This window comes from Salmo trutta, chromosome 23, assembly GCF_901001165.1.
Source record: "Salmo trutta chromosome 23, fSalTru1.1, whole genome shotgun sequence".
In the NCBI taxonomy this organism is placed as follows: Eukaryota; Metazoa; Chordata; class Actinopteri; order Salmoniformes; family Salmonidae; genus Salmo; species Salmo trutta.
Genome location: NC_042979.1, coordinates 14842009 through 14856088, shown reverse-complemented (window position 1 = coordinate 14856088; position 14080 = coordinate 14842009). Strand labels below are relative to the sequence as shown.

Below are 14080 nucleotides of genomic sequence, written 5' to 3'. Positions count from 1 at the left end.
TCTGAAATACATGGGAGGAGGCAGTCTGTGGCTCAAAGTGAACCCTGGACTTTTGAATGTTGGCAAATACTAAACGCGTAATGTAATGGATGTCTGATTAATTTATCTTCTTCCCAGGACAATCACCATAAACTGTGTGCATTGTCTGGGTAATATGGAAGCAAAAATTGAAAGAAATGGACAGGATGTAGTAAAATCAAGAAAGACAGATGTGAGGGGGGGAAGAGTGATATAACAGAGAAGCCAGGTCAGAATGGTAATCTGAAGCAAAATTACACTTAAGATATTTCAAGTTACCTTTTTGTTGTCCTGTTCAGTTCTGTAACTGCATTAGCAGTGGTCATAATTTGTGGTCACTACAGCTCACTTCACCAAAGCTTATGAATAGCACATTGGCACCATCTACTGGGCATATAATATATTGCAGTCAACAGGTGGTGGCCCTTTATTTTGGAAGTTATTGGGTGTGCAACACTGGCACTTATCTTGTGGAAGATGTTGCAGGTACCAAACAGAGAACCAATAGTATCTTGGTGGACATTTTACAGAGCAGTTGCATTTTAAAAGACCTACAAAACATTATTTGTGTGTCTCTAGTAGTGGTCTCACCTTGTATTGAGGACGTGTAGAATATGTTTGTGTTCTCCTCTGACCCTTGGCTTGCAGTCAGAGGCACATCCAAGAAACTCCATCAAAATATACATTTGGAGATGACACACCATGACACGTTAGGGACAGAAAGCTAAATGACAGGGAGCTTTAATCGTAATAGGTTGTCTTGCAAACACAGTGCCTTCTCACCCACCCTAAACCAAATCCAGTGAAATTGCACATACAGCACTGCAGAGCTACTATTTGAACACAGCCTTGACCTTCAACAAAGAGTAGCCTCTATCAATCAGAAACTGTCCGGGTAGGAGGTAGCACATTTCTTTCAAGGCTATGTATGGGATTGAAACAACAAAATGCAAGTCCAGGGCATAGGTACATTCATAGCTATCCTTTATAAGATATATGATGGCCAAGGAGGAAAACACTGAAATTGAGCTGGCCAACAGTGGAGGTAAAACAGTATAGGAAAATCTATCAGTGTAGGCTGTCATTGTAAATAAGAATTTGTTCTTAATTTAATTAAGGATCCGCCTGTTTTTTTTTTACCATCATCTTTGAAATGCAAGAGAAAGGCGATAATGTATTATTCCCACCCAGACGCAATTTAGATTTTGGCCACTAGACGGCAGCAGTGTATGTACAAAGTATTAGACTGATCCAATGAACCATTGCATTTCTGTTCAAAACTTTGTATCAAGACTGCCCAAATATGCCTAATTGGTTTCTAAATACATTTAAGTTCATAACTGTGCACTCCTAAAACAATAGCATGGTATTCTTTCACTGTAATAGCTACTGTAAATTGGACAGTGCAGTTAGATTAACAAGAATTTAATGTTTCTTCCCATATCAGATATGTCTATGTCCTGGGAAATTTTCTTATTACTTACAACCTCATGCTAATCACATTAGCATGTCTGGTCAGAACACCCGTTTCACAATATAACACAGAATTCTCTGCCCGGAAAACCGCAACACCCTCAACGTCCAGAGTGTCTGGAGAAGCTTTACAGACCCTGGTGAAAGTTTGTCGTTTGTGTAGTCCAGGGATGGCTGATGAGCGGTGAGTCTCCATCCCGTTTGAAGAATTCATTGAACAAGTACTCATTTGCCAAATCCTTGCAGAACTCCCCGTTTGCAGACTGGCTCCCCCCAACCAAACAGCAGATTACTGGATGGGCAACCAGCAACAGCCACAAACTGAACACTCCCATGACACACACAGAACTCTGCTATTACATACTTCACTAAACTGATCAACGCACACAACACATAGCCCAGGGGCCTTAGAAACAGCTACTTAAGAACTCTAAAGATGTATTTTGTTAAGCTGCCACCCCAAACCTTAGCTGTGTTCGAATACTCATACTAACCGCACAATTTGTGACGTGAATTGAGTATATGCTATGCTTATTGGTCCTAGTTAGAATGCCAAAAGTTCCCGGATGACGTACTAAATTCGCCAAAATACGAAGTATGCATGCAGTGGACTCCATTTCCCTGCTTTTAGGGTCCATAATGCAATTCTTCAGAAAATGAGTGTGGCTTCATAACTTTTCAGATTTTAAGATAATGGCAGAAAATATGCAGCGGATACAAATGTATTGCTTTAACTAATGACAAATGTTAAGAAAATGCTGAGCTGTCACGTTGGTATAAAGGGTCAGGAGACAGGCGCAGGAATGCGTAGTTTTTTTTATTATTTACCCAAATTACAGCGAGCCATGTAAAGGCAAGGGGACGAAGAGCAAACAAACACGTATACAAAACACAGGGTTGAGACCCAAACAAAAGAGCGAAGAGTACCTCGAATAAATACACGGGACGAGACCCGAAAACACAAGTGCACAATGATACAACACGGGACAAGACCCGTAATCATCTGCACAATACAAGCGACCCGAAAGCCAAAACAACAAGGCACAGATACTCACACGACCAACGGACATTGGAACAATAATCGACAAGACAATGGTGAACAAAGGGCACACTTATACAATTCTTATACAATTACTAATCAGGGGAGAATATGAGGACCAGGTGTGCATAATGACACAGTTCAGTTTCTAGAGGCCGGTGACGTAGACCTCCGAAACTGGTGCAGCAACAGTACTGGAGGCATCTGTGACATGATCAATGTAATAAAGTAATGACTTTTCAAGTAAGTTACTTTACACGTTATGTTGGCTGACAATTTGTTAGCTTTGCTATCCATACTAACCCCATAGCATTACAGAAGTATGTACCGGTATGTTAGCTAGTTACCTAACGTTCATCGAACTTACATCTAACTTGCCAGGTAATATATTAACTATCTGCTAACTTACTACCCAATGTTTATTGACTTAATTATTTACATCATTCTTAGCTAAGTGGTATAGTTGTACGTTTCAATGGCTATCTACTGCGATTTCAGAGCCCTCTAGTGCAGAATAACTGATACATTTACAAAACACCTGTTGAATATGGCCGGTGTCAGTAAACATCAGCAAAAAAGTTGTTGCCAGCAGCACTGTTACAGTCACCAACACTCTGGATAACATGAAAACAGCCTAACCAGCTCTGCTATGGTGAGTAAAATGGGCAGAGTGAGGTGTTCTCTCATTTGTGTCTGGAAGTAGCTAGCCAACATTAGTCAGTTAGCTTGGGTGCTTGGCTGCCGTTGAACGCTCGGATCAACCTTACTCCTCGGCCAGTGTGCCCTCTGAACGCTCCGAGAGCGAAACGCTGGATTTACTAATGGACAATCTGACAACGCTCTGGATTTACGAATGCCGAGAGCGCACTTGAGCGCACTTTGAATTTATGAAAACACCCGAAATCGCATTTGTTCTGCAAACAGGCTAGCAAGAGGTATCATAGCAACAGCATCAACTTCACGGTAGACAGGAGAAGCTCTAGTTACTGAAACGATACCGTTCATTTACAGTATACTAAAATGAACTAATAGTATGTAGTATATACTCATTAAGTATGTAGTATACAGTATGTTAGTATGGGTATTCGAACACAGCTCCTGTCTTTGTAGTATTGTTGTTTTGTATATATTGCATATTTTACATTTTATTATATTAAAAGTGTTTTGCTAGTTTAGGATTTCACTATTTTGTAATTATTTATGATTGATGATATGATTGTAAATTGGTGTACAGTTCAGTTTATGACTGCAAGAAACCAATAAAACTTACTACAAAAATAATCTGTACATGCATTTGCACAAGTGACAGGCAACTTCCAATTTATTCTTCTATGCTACAATGGCGTTCTGCAAACAAACGTTAGAGGTTCAATTTTATTTTCATTTTCTGATGCAGTACATATTCATACAGTTAGACATATTCAACATATTTCAATCAAATGAAATGTTTGTTAAATAAATCATAAAAAGCAGTAAAGAAAATAGGAGTGCAGTACACATTTAAATCATTACACAATTCAGGAAGTGTGCTTCATTTAACAAAGAGTAATGATAACTGACTTGAACGTATGCTACCAATATAATCTAATACTGTTAAATTTGTTGATAATAAACGAATTACAATTATACAAAATGTGCAACTAAAACTACTAACTGATTTACAGTAGTCCTACATGTTCAGTGCCAATGTATACTTTTGAGGCGGTGTGTATAGAGGAATTCAGCAGTAGTTTTTCTTTCTGTTTAGTAATAACTTTACTTTATAATTTGTAAACGTTTTGATAAAATATTTTGCATTCCTTTGCACAAATCAATGCATTGCAATTCATACGTTAGGCTACTCCTTGGATTTTTTCCTCGGAATGAATAAACACAAAAAGTAACAAAAGTTGTCGGCCAGCTGGACAGAGATGGCGGAGGGCTGCTGGATGGCGTTGCTGCTGGGCCCCTGGGATCCGGGGGGGGGGGGGGGGGCCTCACTTCAGGGGGATCTAGAAAGGAATACAGAAAAACAGGGTGATTTTTGGAAAGAGGGGTGGATGGGTTATTAACTGATTTTGAACCAATTACCTTGTTATCCTGGTCTGACTGCTCCGGCTCCTGTTCCTGCTCCTGGTTCTGGTCCTGCTGTTTGGTCTTAGTTGGTCTCACAATCCAGGCTTGGAGGTTGAATTGTGGGATACGGTTGCAGTTGATGATACGGTTGGTCCCACGATTGGGGATCTTGAAGGGGTTACTGGTGACTTGTAGAATGCCAGTGTTGTCACACATGATCCGAGCCAGAGAGGCACAACTAAGGGCAGCCCTCTGTGCCGAGGTAAAGACGCCTGGGTTTTCATACCACAGCCTGTGGATCAACAAGCATGATGAGGACATGAAACACACATGCATACTCTGACTGACAAACACACACTCAAACAACCACTCCCTCTCACTCACACTCAAATATGCAAGCTCGCGCCCACACAGACACACACACACCTGTCTCCCTGGCGAATCCTCTGGAACTGGGTAGCTATGAGGCAGGCGAAGAGAGGCCCGACACGGCCTCCTCGTACAAAGGGTTCAGCCACGCCCCCCATCCACACGTCAATGTTAGCTGGGGTGCCGTAGAGCTGCAGCAGTCTGCGGGCCAGGTCTTTGTTGTTCAGAACCACAGCCAGCTGATCCTGGTTCCTAGGAGTTGAGAGTCCACAGAATTTACGCCAAGCATTGTAGCCTAGGTTGGGCGACAGAAAGAAAATAATTAGTGCATGGAACAGATTGATAGAGCTATATTGAGGAAGAGAGAGAGATTAAGGACATTTTAGAGTTGGTGTTCACATGCGTAAAGGATAAACTGTAATATGAGTATAACGGTATAGATGTATTTATCTGTGGTATCAGTATAGTTTGTGGAGGGGATAAGGCAGGTGTGTACCAGGCAGGCCATGGTCACGTCCACGCTGCATGTTGAGGGAGCCCAGGTCCAGAGCCAGGTGTTGTACGAACTGGAAAAGTTTCTCCCTCAGAGCGTCCACCATCATGTGATCCTGGGTGTTCAGCTTAGCAGGCCGACCCACCAGACCTCGGATCAGAGGGTCGATACCACCTGAAGGAGGACAGAGAGACAATTGAATATTTAAATGTTTATCCTTTTCTACCATCAAAGTTAATTAGTTAACAATTGGCAAGGGTTCTACATAGCATCCCTATGATTATCTCCCACCACTCACCCTCAAACACCAGCCTCCAGGGGGTGAAGAAGGCCTTGAACAGAGGCACACTGGGGAACTTGGCATTTTCCCTGTAGTTGCTATCCAGGCGGGACAACATGGGCTGGATGGCCAGGTGGGCAAAGCGGTATGCTGCTGTAGCAAACACGTTGGCAATGCTGGGATCAATCTTCTCATCGTAGCCAGGGTAACGGCCGAGCTGGCGGGCCATGGTGTCCGGGCCCACGATGTGCGGCAGGTAGTGCCGGAACACAAACACCTAGGAGGGATTGAAAGGAAGAGCGTGAGAGAGACACATTTGTAGATGTGTATGTGTAAGAATGAGAAGCAGAGGGAAAGAGAGTGTGTGTTAGAGAGTATACACTGGACGAGTAGCGGAGAGAAGGAACTGACACCCTGAGTATCAGTGATATGTGTCTATTTGTGGTACCTGGGTGTAGGCACCCATGATCTTACGGGCCTCCTGATAGAGTGTGTCAGCATCCCATTGTGGGTTGAGGCGACGCAGGGCACGGGCCAGACGGTTGTGCTCTCGCATGAACATTGTATGAATAGATGTTAAGGCTATGTTCTCATCCACACGGGCATCACCTGGCAGACAGGGAATTACTTGTTTGTCTGTGTCTGGGCAGCTATTGTACATGACGGTTAAAGAATTGCTTTAATTAAAATGTGAAGTTACTGGAAGAAAATGTTGAGCCGTGGTCTCATTCTGTTCTTTAGACTTTCACTTAAATATACTGTACATTGGTCTATACTCCTCAAACAAACAGAGTTAAAATGCTAACCTGCAATGAAGCAAAAGGGGGTGCAACTTAGTATTAAGAAGATGGTCTACTTTTCAGACAAACAAAGTTAAAAGGCTAACCTGCAATGAAGCAGGGCACCTCCTTGGCATTGGTTTGGTTGGTGACTCTCTGACGGGTGGCACACATGTTACCCGTCACTTTCGTGAAGGGTAGCAGTTCACGCCCATTGTCTGTGAACTCTTTGTTGACACGCAGCAGGCCCCCATCGTTGGTAAGGTCACGGAGGTCACGCGCCAACCCCTCCTCAGAGCCGTACACCTGCCCCAAGTCCAGGAAGGCCGTAAGGGTATTGATCTGCTCCCTCTTGTTGGCCACGCCACCGAAATTGAAAGCAGACTCCCCTGTGCCGCACACGGGCGCTGATCGGAAGACCGGGATGCAGCTGTCTCGGCCAGTGGGCAAGCGTGGGTCTCTGGGAGGAATCTGGTCATGGAGGAAATAACAGACGTTGAAGACCTAATAATCCATGGACCATGGATAGAAAAGGGCAAGATATACAGAGATGGCTGTATAGTCGTAGTGCATGCTGTAAGTGAAGGCTGTGGGATGTGATGTGAGAGCTGTGACTGACCTGGATGGGGAAACAGGGTTCGGAGCGTTCACAGCTCTCGTCACAGTCCAGGCCGTTGCTGTAGGAGCGGATGCTGGGGGAGAAGGGCGTGAACGTCAGGTCATGGTCATTCCACTGGCCAAAGAGGGTGACCATGTGTGTGAACTCGCCATCGCACTTAACACCAGCATCATTGGTTGCCAGGATACGATTAGAGACCTCCCTTACCTGCAAACACAGAGGGAAGGAGAGAAAGAGGGCAGAGGGAGAAGGATAAATACAATTATGTTACTTCATACATAACTTGTGGTAACATAGTAGCAGTTTTTCCAACTATATTTTTTGTCATCATACCAGAGGGAGTATAAAGTTGTTGAAGCGTGTGTTTCGCTCCCAGCCTCTGGGTCGAGAGACCCCATCGTCATACTGAGCAGGCAGCCAACGAGTGAAGGGTGTATTTGAAGCTCCAAGACGAGGGTACTTCCTGATAAGCATGAAGAAAATACACAGAAACTTCACTTGAGAAACTCAAGGGATATGGCTACATCTCCTGCGGCGTATTCACTCAGCCGACCTCAGACATGGTGTACACATAGTGAACTTCCCCTTACATTCCACCCTACATAACTTCTGTGTGCAAGGCTTTCAGATTGTTCCGTGAAAGTATTAAACCCGCCATGCCCTGGTGCTCTTACAGGTTGTTGCAGACGCTAGTGGCTGTGCGGTACTTGTTAACGTTGGGTGTGGTGTGGCAGGAGGGTTTGCTGACACGAGCTGCACAGCCAGTTACCCGGACAATGGTGTCTAGCTCCTCTGGTGTGAGCAGGTCTGAGAAACAAGAGAGAGGGATAACAAATACTTGTATGTGTACTTATTACGACAGTGTGTGCCTATATCTGAGTGAATATGTATTCTAAATTTCTCACGGAGTGAATGTGTGTGTATGTATGATTGTGTGTATTACTGACCTGTTGCGTTGAGCGAGCGTTTGTGCAACCTGTGCGTGCTGTGGACTTTCTCATGGATCAGTCTCAGGGTGTTCTCCAGGTAGTCTGCAGACCGTACAGCAGAGCGTGTGTCCCTGGCAGGCTGCTTCAGGAGACGCAGGACATCTGAGGGCCTGGTGGACTGCCCACGCACTCTCTCCAGACTCCTGACAAGAAGATGAAGTTATGAACAGAAACATGCTCCTGAAATTGAATAAAATCTCAGTACAGAGGCAGATTTAGTACTAATGCCATACAAATGTAATTCAATGTTTAACAGATGCCCCTCTTCCCTTCATCAAAAATAAAATACAAATCTGAAAAATGTAAAAGTTTTACTGAAAAATTGCATGGTTATATCAAACATTCGGTCCTAATTCTTCCATTGAAGAGATACACAACTTCCTCTCTGATTTTGACAGAACTATACCTATTTTAGGCTCCCTCAAGAGGCTAGTAATTTCTTGATTGGGTTGCTCAGTGTTGAACTAAGAAGTTAACACAAGGGTCTATCATTTTTTCTCTCTAGCCTCACTTTAAAAAAAATCTGTTAAGCATTTCATTAAATCTGTATGGCCTAATCATTAGAAATGATGAGAAATTGAAATGATGAAACCATTATTTTCTAAAGGAAATACAAAAAGTAAAATAAATGGAAATAAAGAGGAATAAGAAAGACTTCCGTAGTGCAAATCCATCTGTTCGACTGAGTGAGACAATTTTGCTAAATGCACATAGTGACGCTATTGCTGCTCTCTACAAAGACAACTGTCAGGTTCACTCACTTTTCTCTGGAGTACTTGTAAGCTTCATCTACGAGTCTCTTTGCCTCCTCCACTGAACTTTGAATGAATGGGCTACCCAAGCTTTCCTCTGTAGACAGGTCTGGCTGGCTGAACATCAGGCACAACCCCAATGCCAGGAGGGAGGGAAACGGCTTCATCTCTGAAAAGCAAAAAGGGGTTCATCAGATCATCTTTCGAAAAACCATGCTGCACTCTGAAATGTCATGTGGCCCTTAGCTGTTTTTCAGATTGTGTGAGAGAGAACTTTTCAGAAAATACTACTTTTACACAATATTAATAACAGATTCATAGCACATGGATCAGAATTACCATGTATAACAGAGAAAAAATGGAACCTGATTAATAGACAAGAATGAAACATACTGCATAAAAAGTGTATACAATTGTCTTACCTTTGTTTTAACAACTGTTGTTGTGAAGTCTTGTTAAGAAGTCAACACTTGCGTGAAGATGTATGGTGCTCTCTCTAACTATTCTATTTATAGTTAATGTTGCAAAGCCTCGCCTCCTGTCATCTGTCATTTCTGAGGTGTCTGACTGAATTATGCACAGTGCCTTCAGAAAGTATTCATACCCCTTGATTTATTCCACATTTTGTTGTGTTACAGCCTGAATTCAATCTACAATCTACCCATCTACACACATTACCCCATAATGACAAAGTGAAAACATGTTTTTTGAAATGTTTTAAAATGTATTGAAAATGAAATATAGAAATATCTAATTTACATACAGTAAGTATTCACTCCTCTGAGTCAATACTTTGTAGAAGCACCTTTCGCAGCAATTACAGCTGTGAGTCTTTTGGGGTATGTTTTTAAGAGCTTTGCACACCTGGATTGTATGATATTTGCCCATTATTCATTTAAAAATTCTGCAAGCTTTGTCAAGTTGTTTGTTGATCATTGCTTGACAGCCATTTCAAGTCTTGCCATAGATTTTCAAGCAGATTTAAGTCAAAACTGTAACTAGGCCACTCAGGAACATTCAATGTCGTCTTGGTGACGAGCATACCCATAACATCATGCAACCACCACCATGCTTGAAAATATGAAGAGTGGTACTCAGTCATGTGTTGTGTTAGATTTGCCCCAAACATAACGCTTTGTATTCAGGACATTAAGTTTATTTCTTTGCCACATTTTTTGCAATTTTACTTGAGTGCCTATTTGATCATGGTATTTGATTCCCTGCAGGATTATTGTCTTGCTGTAGCAAGCTGACTCAAATTAAGATCCTACATCTATAGCTTTAGTCTGTTGTCATCATGCTTTTGCTTAATGTTGTTTCCACACAGAAACTGTTACTTGAGAAGCGGCCTACATAGGGAAGTAAGATCATGAACTCTTAACATGACTAAGGTAATTAACATGACTAAGGTAATTAACATGTCTACGGTAATTAACATGACTAAGGTAATTAACATGTCTACGGTAATTAACATGACTAAGGTAATTAACATGTCTACGGTAATTAACATGACTAAGGTAATTAACATGGCTAAGGTAATTAACATGACTAAGGAAATTAACATGACTAAGGAAATGTACATGACTAATGTAATTAACATGGCTAAGGTAATTAACATGACTAAGGTAATTAACATGGCTAAGGTAATTAACATGACTAAGGAAATTAACATGACTAAGGAAATGTACATGACTAATGTAATTAACATGGCTAAGGTAATTAACATGACTAAGGTAATTAACATGGCTAAGGTAATTAACATGACTAAGGAAATTAACATGACTAAGGAAATGTACATGACTACAGTAATTTGAACTAAAACAGCCACACCAATGCTTTGGACCTGGCTAAGAAATTGAAATATTTCCATCCTGATTTCAGAGTGACACTTATTGATGTTATCATATGAAAGGTGCCAAGATGTATAGTTTTCTTCATTCGGTAAAGTTACATAGCCTAGACTCACAGGGGTATTCAACTCTGACCCTACGAGGTCCGGAGCAGGCTGCTTTTCTGTTCTACCTGATAATTAATTGAACCCATCTATTGTGCCAGGTCTAAATCAGTCCGTGATTAGAGGGGAACAATGAAAACAAGCGGTGGAACTGGCTTTGAGGTCCAGAGTTGAATTTTAGAGGTAGAGGATACTTTGCAACATTATACATGAAGAAGAATTTATGGTAGGTAGTATGCCATGCCTTTTTTCAACACAAGATACTATCAGTATAGAATAGGTCAACACACCATTAAAATAATGTAGCTATCTTAGTTATTAATGATGCAAGGGTTGCCTCATAACCCGCAGTCGGGCAGGTTTAGGGTCATGAAATATTATGTGGATGAGAATGATGGGTGGCGGGTGGGTGGCGGCTGGGTTGAATAAAAAGAAAACAATACCTTAAATCCATAAATGTATCATTTTTAGGCAATTTATAGGCTTCATTTAGGTTTTTCTTTCATTATTTTAAGCTATCTGGCATTAGTACGTAAGCCTACGCATTATTAGGGCCTAAAGGCGTTGAATGCTTTCCAGTCGAAACAGTTCGGAAGAGTTGGTACATATATTATGATGACATGTTGTGACAGTATTGTTCGTTTTGGACTTCAGGCACACAGCATTTTTTCTTGGACCAACCCGAAGTCGGTAGCTGAAGTCTAAGACCATTTCTTTGCTGATTGGTAAACAGTTGGGATTCTTCAGTAAAGTCTTTATTGTCATTCAATGAGAAATGACAAATTTTCATGCACATTTTTTTTATTGAGAAATACTGCACAAAACATCTTAGTTAGATGTAAAATTGCGAGACTAAGATCTCCTCTGCAAAAACGTCAAAAATAATGACAGATTTCTTGAGTAGGTTAGATTAATTGTGACGTCATCTCAAAATAGACAAACAATACTATTGCCGCTTTTTTCTCTCGGGAGTATGCTAGCACACTCGCTCGGTTCCCGTAGGGGACTTCGGCTAGCCGCCAGCCGAACTGAAGCATGCCTTAAATGTAGGCTATGTGCGCCAAATATACTACACGCAAATCGCCAATTGCTTTAGGGAATGGGCAGAAAAAGTGAACGTTGATCCAGAGGGGACAATGTCAGAGTTTAATTCAATATTAGAAAAGCTGTGAGTTAACCATAAAGAGTACAAATGCCAGAAAAGTAATGCTTGTAATATATTTGGTGAAGTGGTAAAAGAGGATGATATGTTATATGTGATGTTTGTGAGGGCTATACAAATTCGACAGTCACGAGGGGGAATTCAAATAGGGCTATGGCACATCAAGGGAACTGTATGTAGCCTACTGTTCAGATGGGTTAAATGGAAACTGAAATCTGGACACTGACTTTAGGTCTATAATCTCTCACATAGCCTTAATATTAACTCCTGCAGAATAATACATTTCTTGTGTGAAATGATACACCAAATGCTGGCAAAATGTGGACTTAGGAACAGGAGTGGATAAAGATGATTGATTTCTTTCAGCATCTTGCGAAGAATGCAAATACACAGTTAGATACCATCTGTAGAGGTGCTATCTTTATCAACATCATAAAAGCTGATAATAGACTATTTCAACCACACAAAATAGCCTATGCATCCAAGCTGAACGTAAATCTTCACCCCAGTCTGAGGTCCTGAGCACTTTGGAGCAGGTTTTCATCAAGGATCTCTCTGTACTTTGCACCGTTCATCTTTGCCTTGATCCTGACTAGACTCCTAGTCTCTGCCGCTGAAAAACATCCCCACAGCATGATGCTGCCACCACTGAGCTTCACTGTAGGGATGGTGCCAGGTTTCCTCCAGATGTGACACTTGGCATTCAGGCCAAAGAGTTGAATCTTGGTTTCATCAGACCAGAGAATCTTGTTTCTCATGGTCTGAGAGTCTTTAGGTGCCTTTTGGCAAACTCCAAGCGGGCTGTTATGTGCCTTTTACAGAGGAGTGGCGTCCGTCTGGCCATTCTACCATAAAGGCCTGATTGGTGGAGTGCTGCAGAGATGGTTGTCCTTCTGGAAGGTTCTCCCATCTCCACAGAGGAACTCTAGAGCTATGCCAGAGTGACCATCTGGTTCTTGGTCACCTCCCTGACCAAGGCCCTTCTCCCCCGATTGCCTAGTTTGGCCGGCGTGCCAGCTCTAGGAAGAGTCTTGGTGGTTCCAAGCCTCTTCCATTTAAGAATGATGGAGGCCACTGTGTTCTTGGGGACCTTCAATGTTGCAGAAATGTTTAGTACCCTTCCCCAGATCTGTGCCTCAACACAATCCTGTCTAGGTGCTCAACGGACAATTCCTTTGACATCATGGCTTGGTTTTTGCTCTGACATGCACTTTCAACTGTAGGACCTTATGTAGACAGTTGTGTGCCTTTCCAAATCATGTCCAATCAATTGAATTTACCACAGGTGGACTCCAATCAAGTTGTAGAAACATCTGAAGGATGCTCAATGGAAACAGGAGGCAACTGAGCTCAATTTCAAGTCTCATAGCAAAGGGTCTGAATACTTATGTAAATAAGGTATGTCAGGCGGGTGCGTGTGAACAGCTGCTCCGTGCACCACCATTAGTTATGTCATTTTTATTTTCATTTTCTGATGCAGTGTATATTTATGCAATAAAACACAGAAATACAGTATTTCATTAAAATAAAATATTCGAAAAATAAACCATAAAAAAAATGAAGAATATAGGATACAGATGCAGTACACATTTAGATCAGTACAAAATTGTGTGCAGTACAAAAAGTGTGCAGAATCTTTAATTTAAAAAGTCTGGTCATAACTGACTTGAACATAGGCTACGAATATAACCTAATACAGTTACAGTTGTTGATAATAAACAAATTATATTTTCGAGATAAGGCGATGTGTATAGAGGAATTCAGCAGTTTCTGTTCACTAATACATTTACTTTATAAAGTAAAAACGTTTTGCTATTTTTTCATCTGTTTGCATTCTTTCACACAATTCAAATACATGACAATTCTTAAAGCACTCCTTGATTTTTTTGTCATAGAATAAATCAACAACACCTAAAACACCAAATGATCAGTTTGCAGAATGCAAAAAATCTCTTTAAAATCCTGTTAAAAATCACAAGAGGCCTTACTACTGTAGTTAATTGACCTTGACCAGCTGCAAGGAGTGCATCAGATTTCCTGAGAATCAGCTGGCTGACGGAAGGCCATTGACACAACTATTGTTACGCCACAGGTCCGC

At 41.6% G+C, this 14080-nt stretch overlaps 1 protein-coding gene across 1 annotated transcript; it reads right to left on the bottom strand.

The window, feature by feature from the left end:
* Positions 1–3823: 3823 nt before the first annotated feature.
* On the bottom strand, positions 3824–9354 carry LOC115159446 (eosinophil peroxidase). Its single transcript, XM_029709163.1, has 13 exons — positions 9289–9354; positions 8876–9035; positions 8073–8257; positions 7800–7932; positions 7459–7588; positions 7126–7332; positions 6614–6977; positions 6176–6336; positions 5746–6004; positions 5451–5621; positions 5012–5249; positions 4601–4877; positions 3824–4521 (listed from the first exon to the last, which is right to left on the bottom strand). The coding sequence occupies exons 2-13, from the start codon at positions 9031–9033 to the stop codon at positions 4507–4509; spliced, it is 2298 nt and encodes a 765-aa protein (XP_029565023.1). The 5' UTR covers positions 9034–9035; positions 9289–9354; the 3' UTR covers positions 3824–4506.
* Between the last annotated feature and the right edge of the window lie 4726 nt (positions 9355–14080).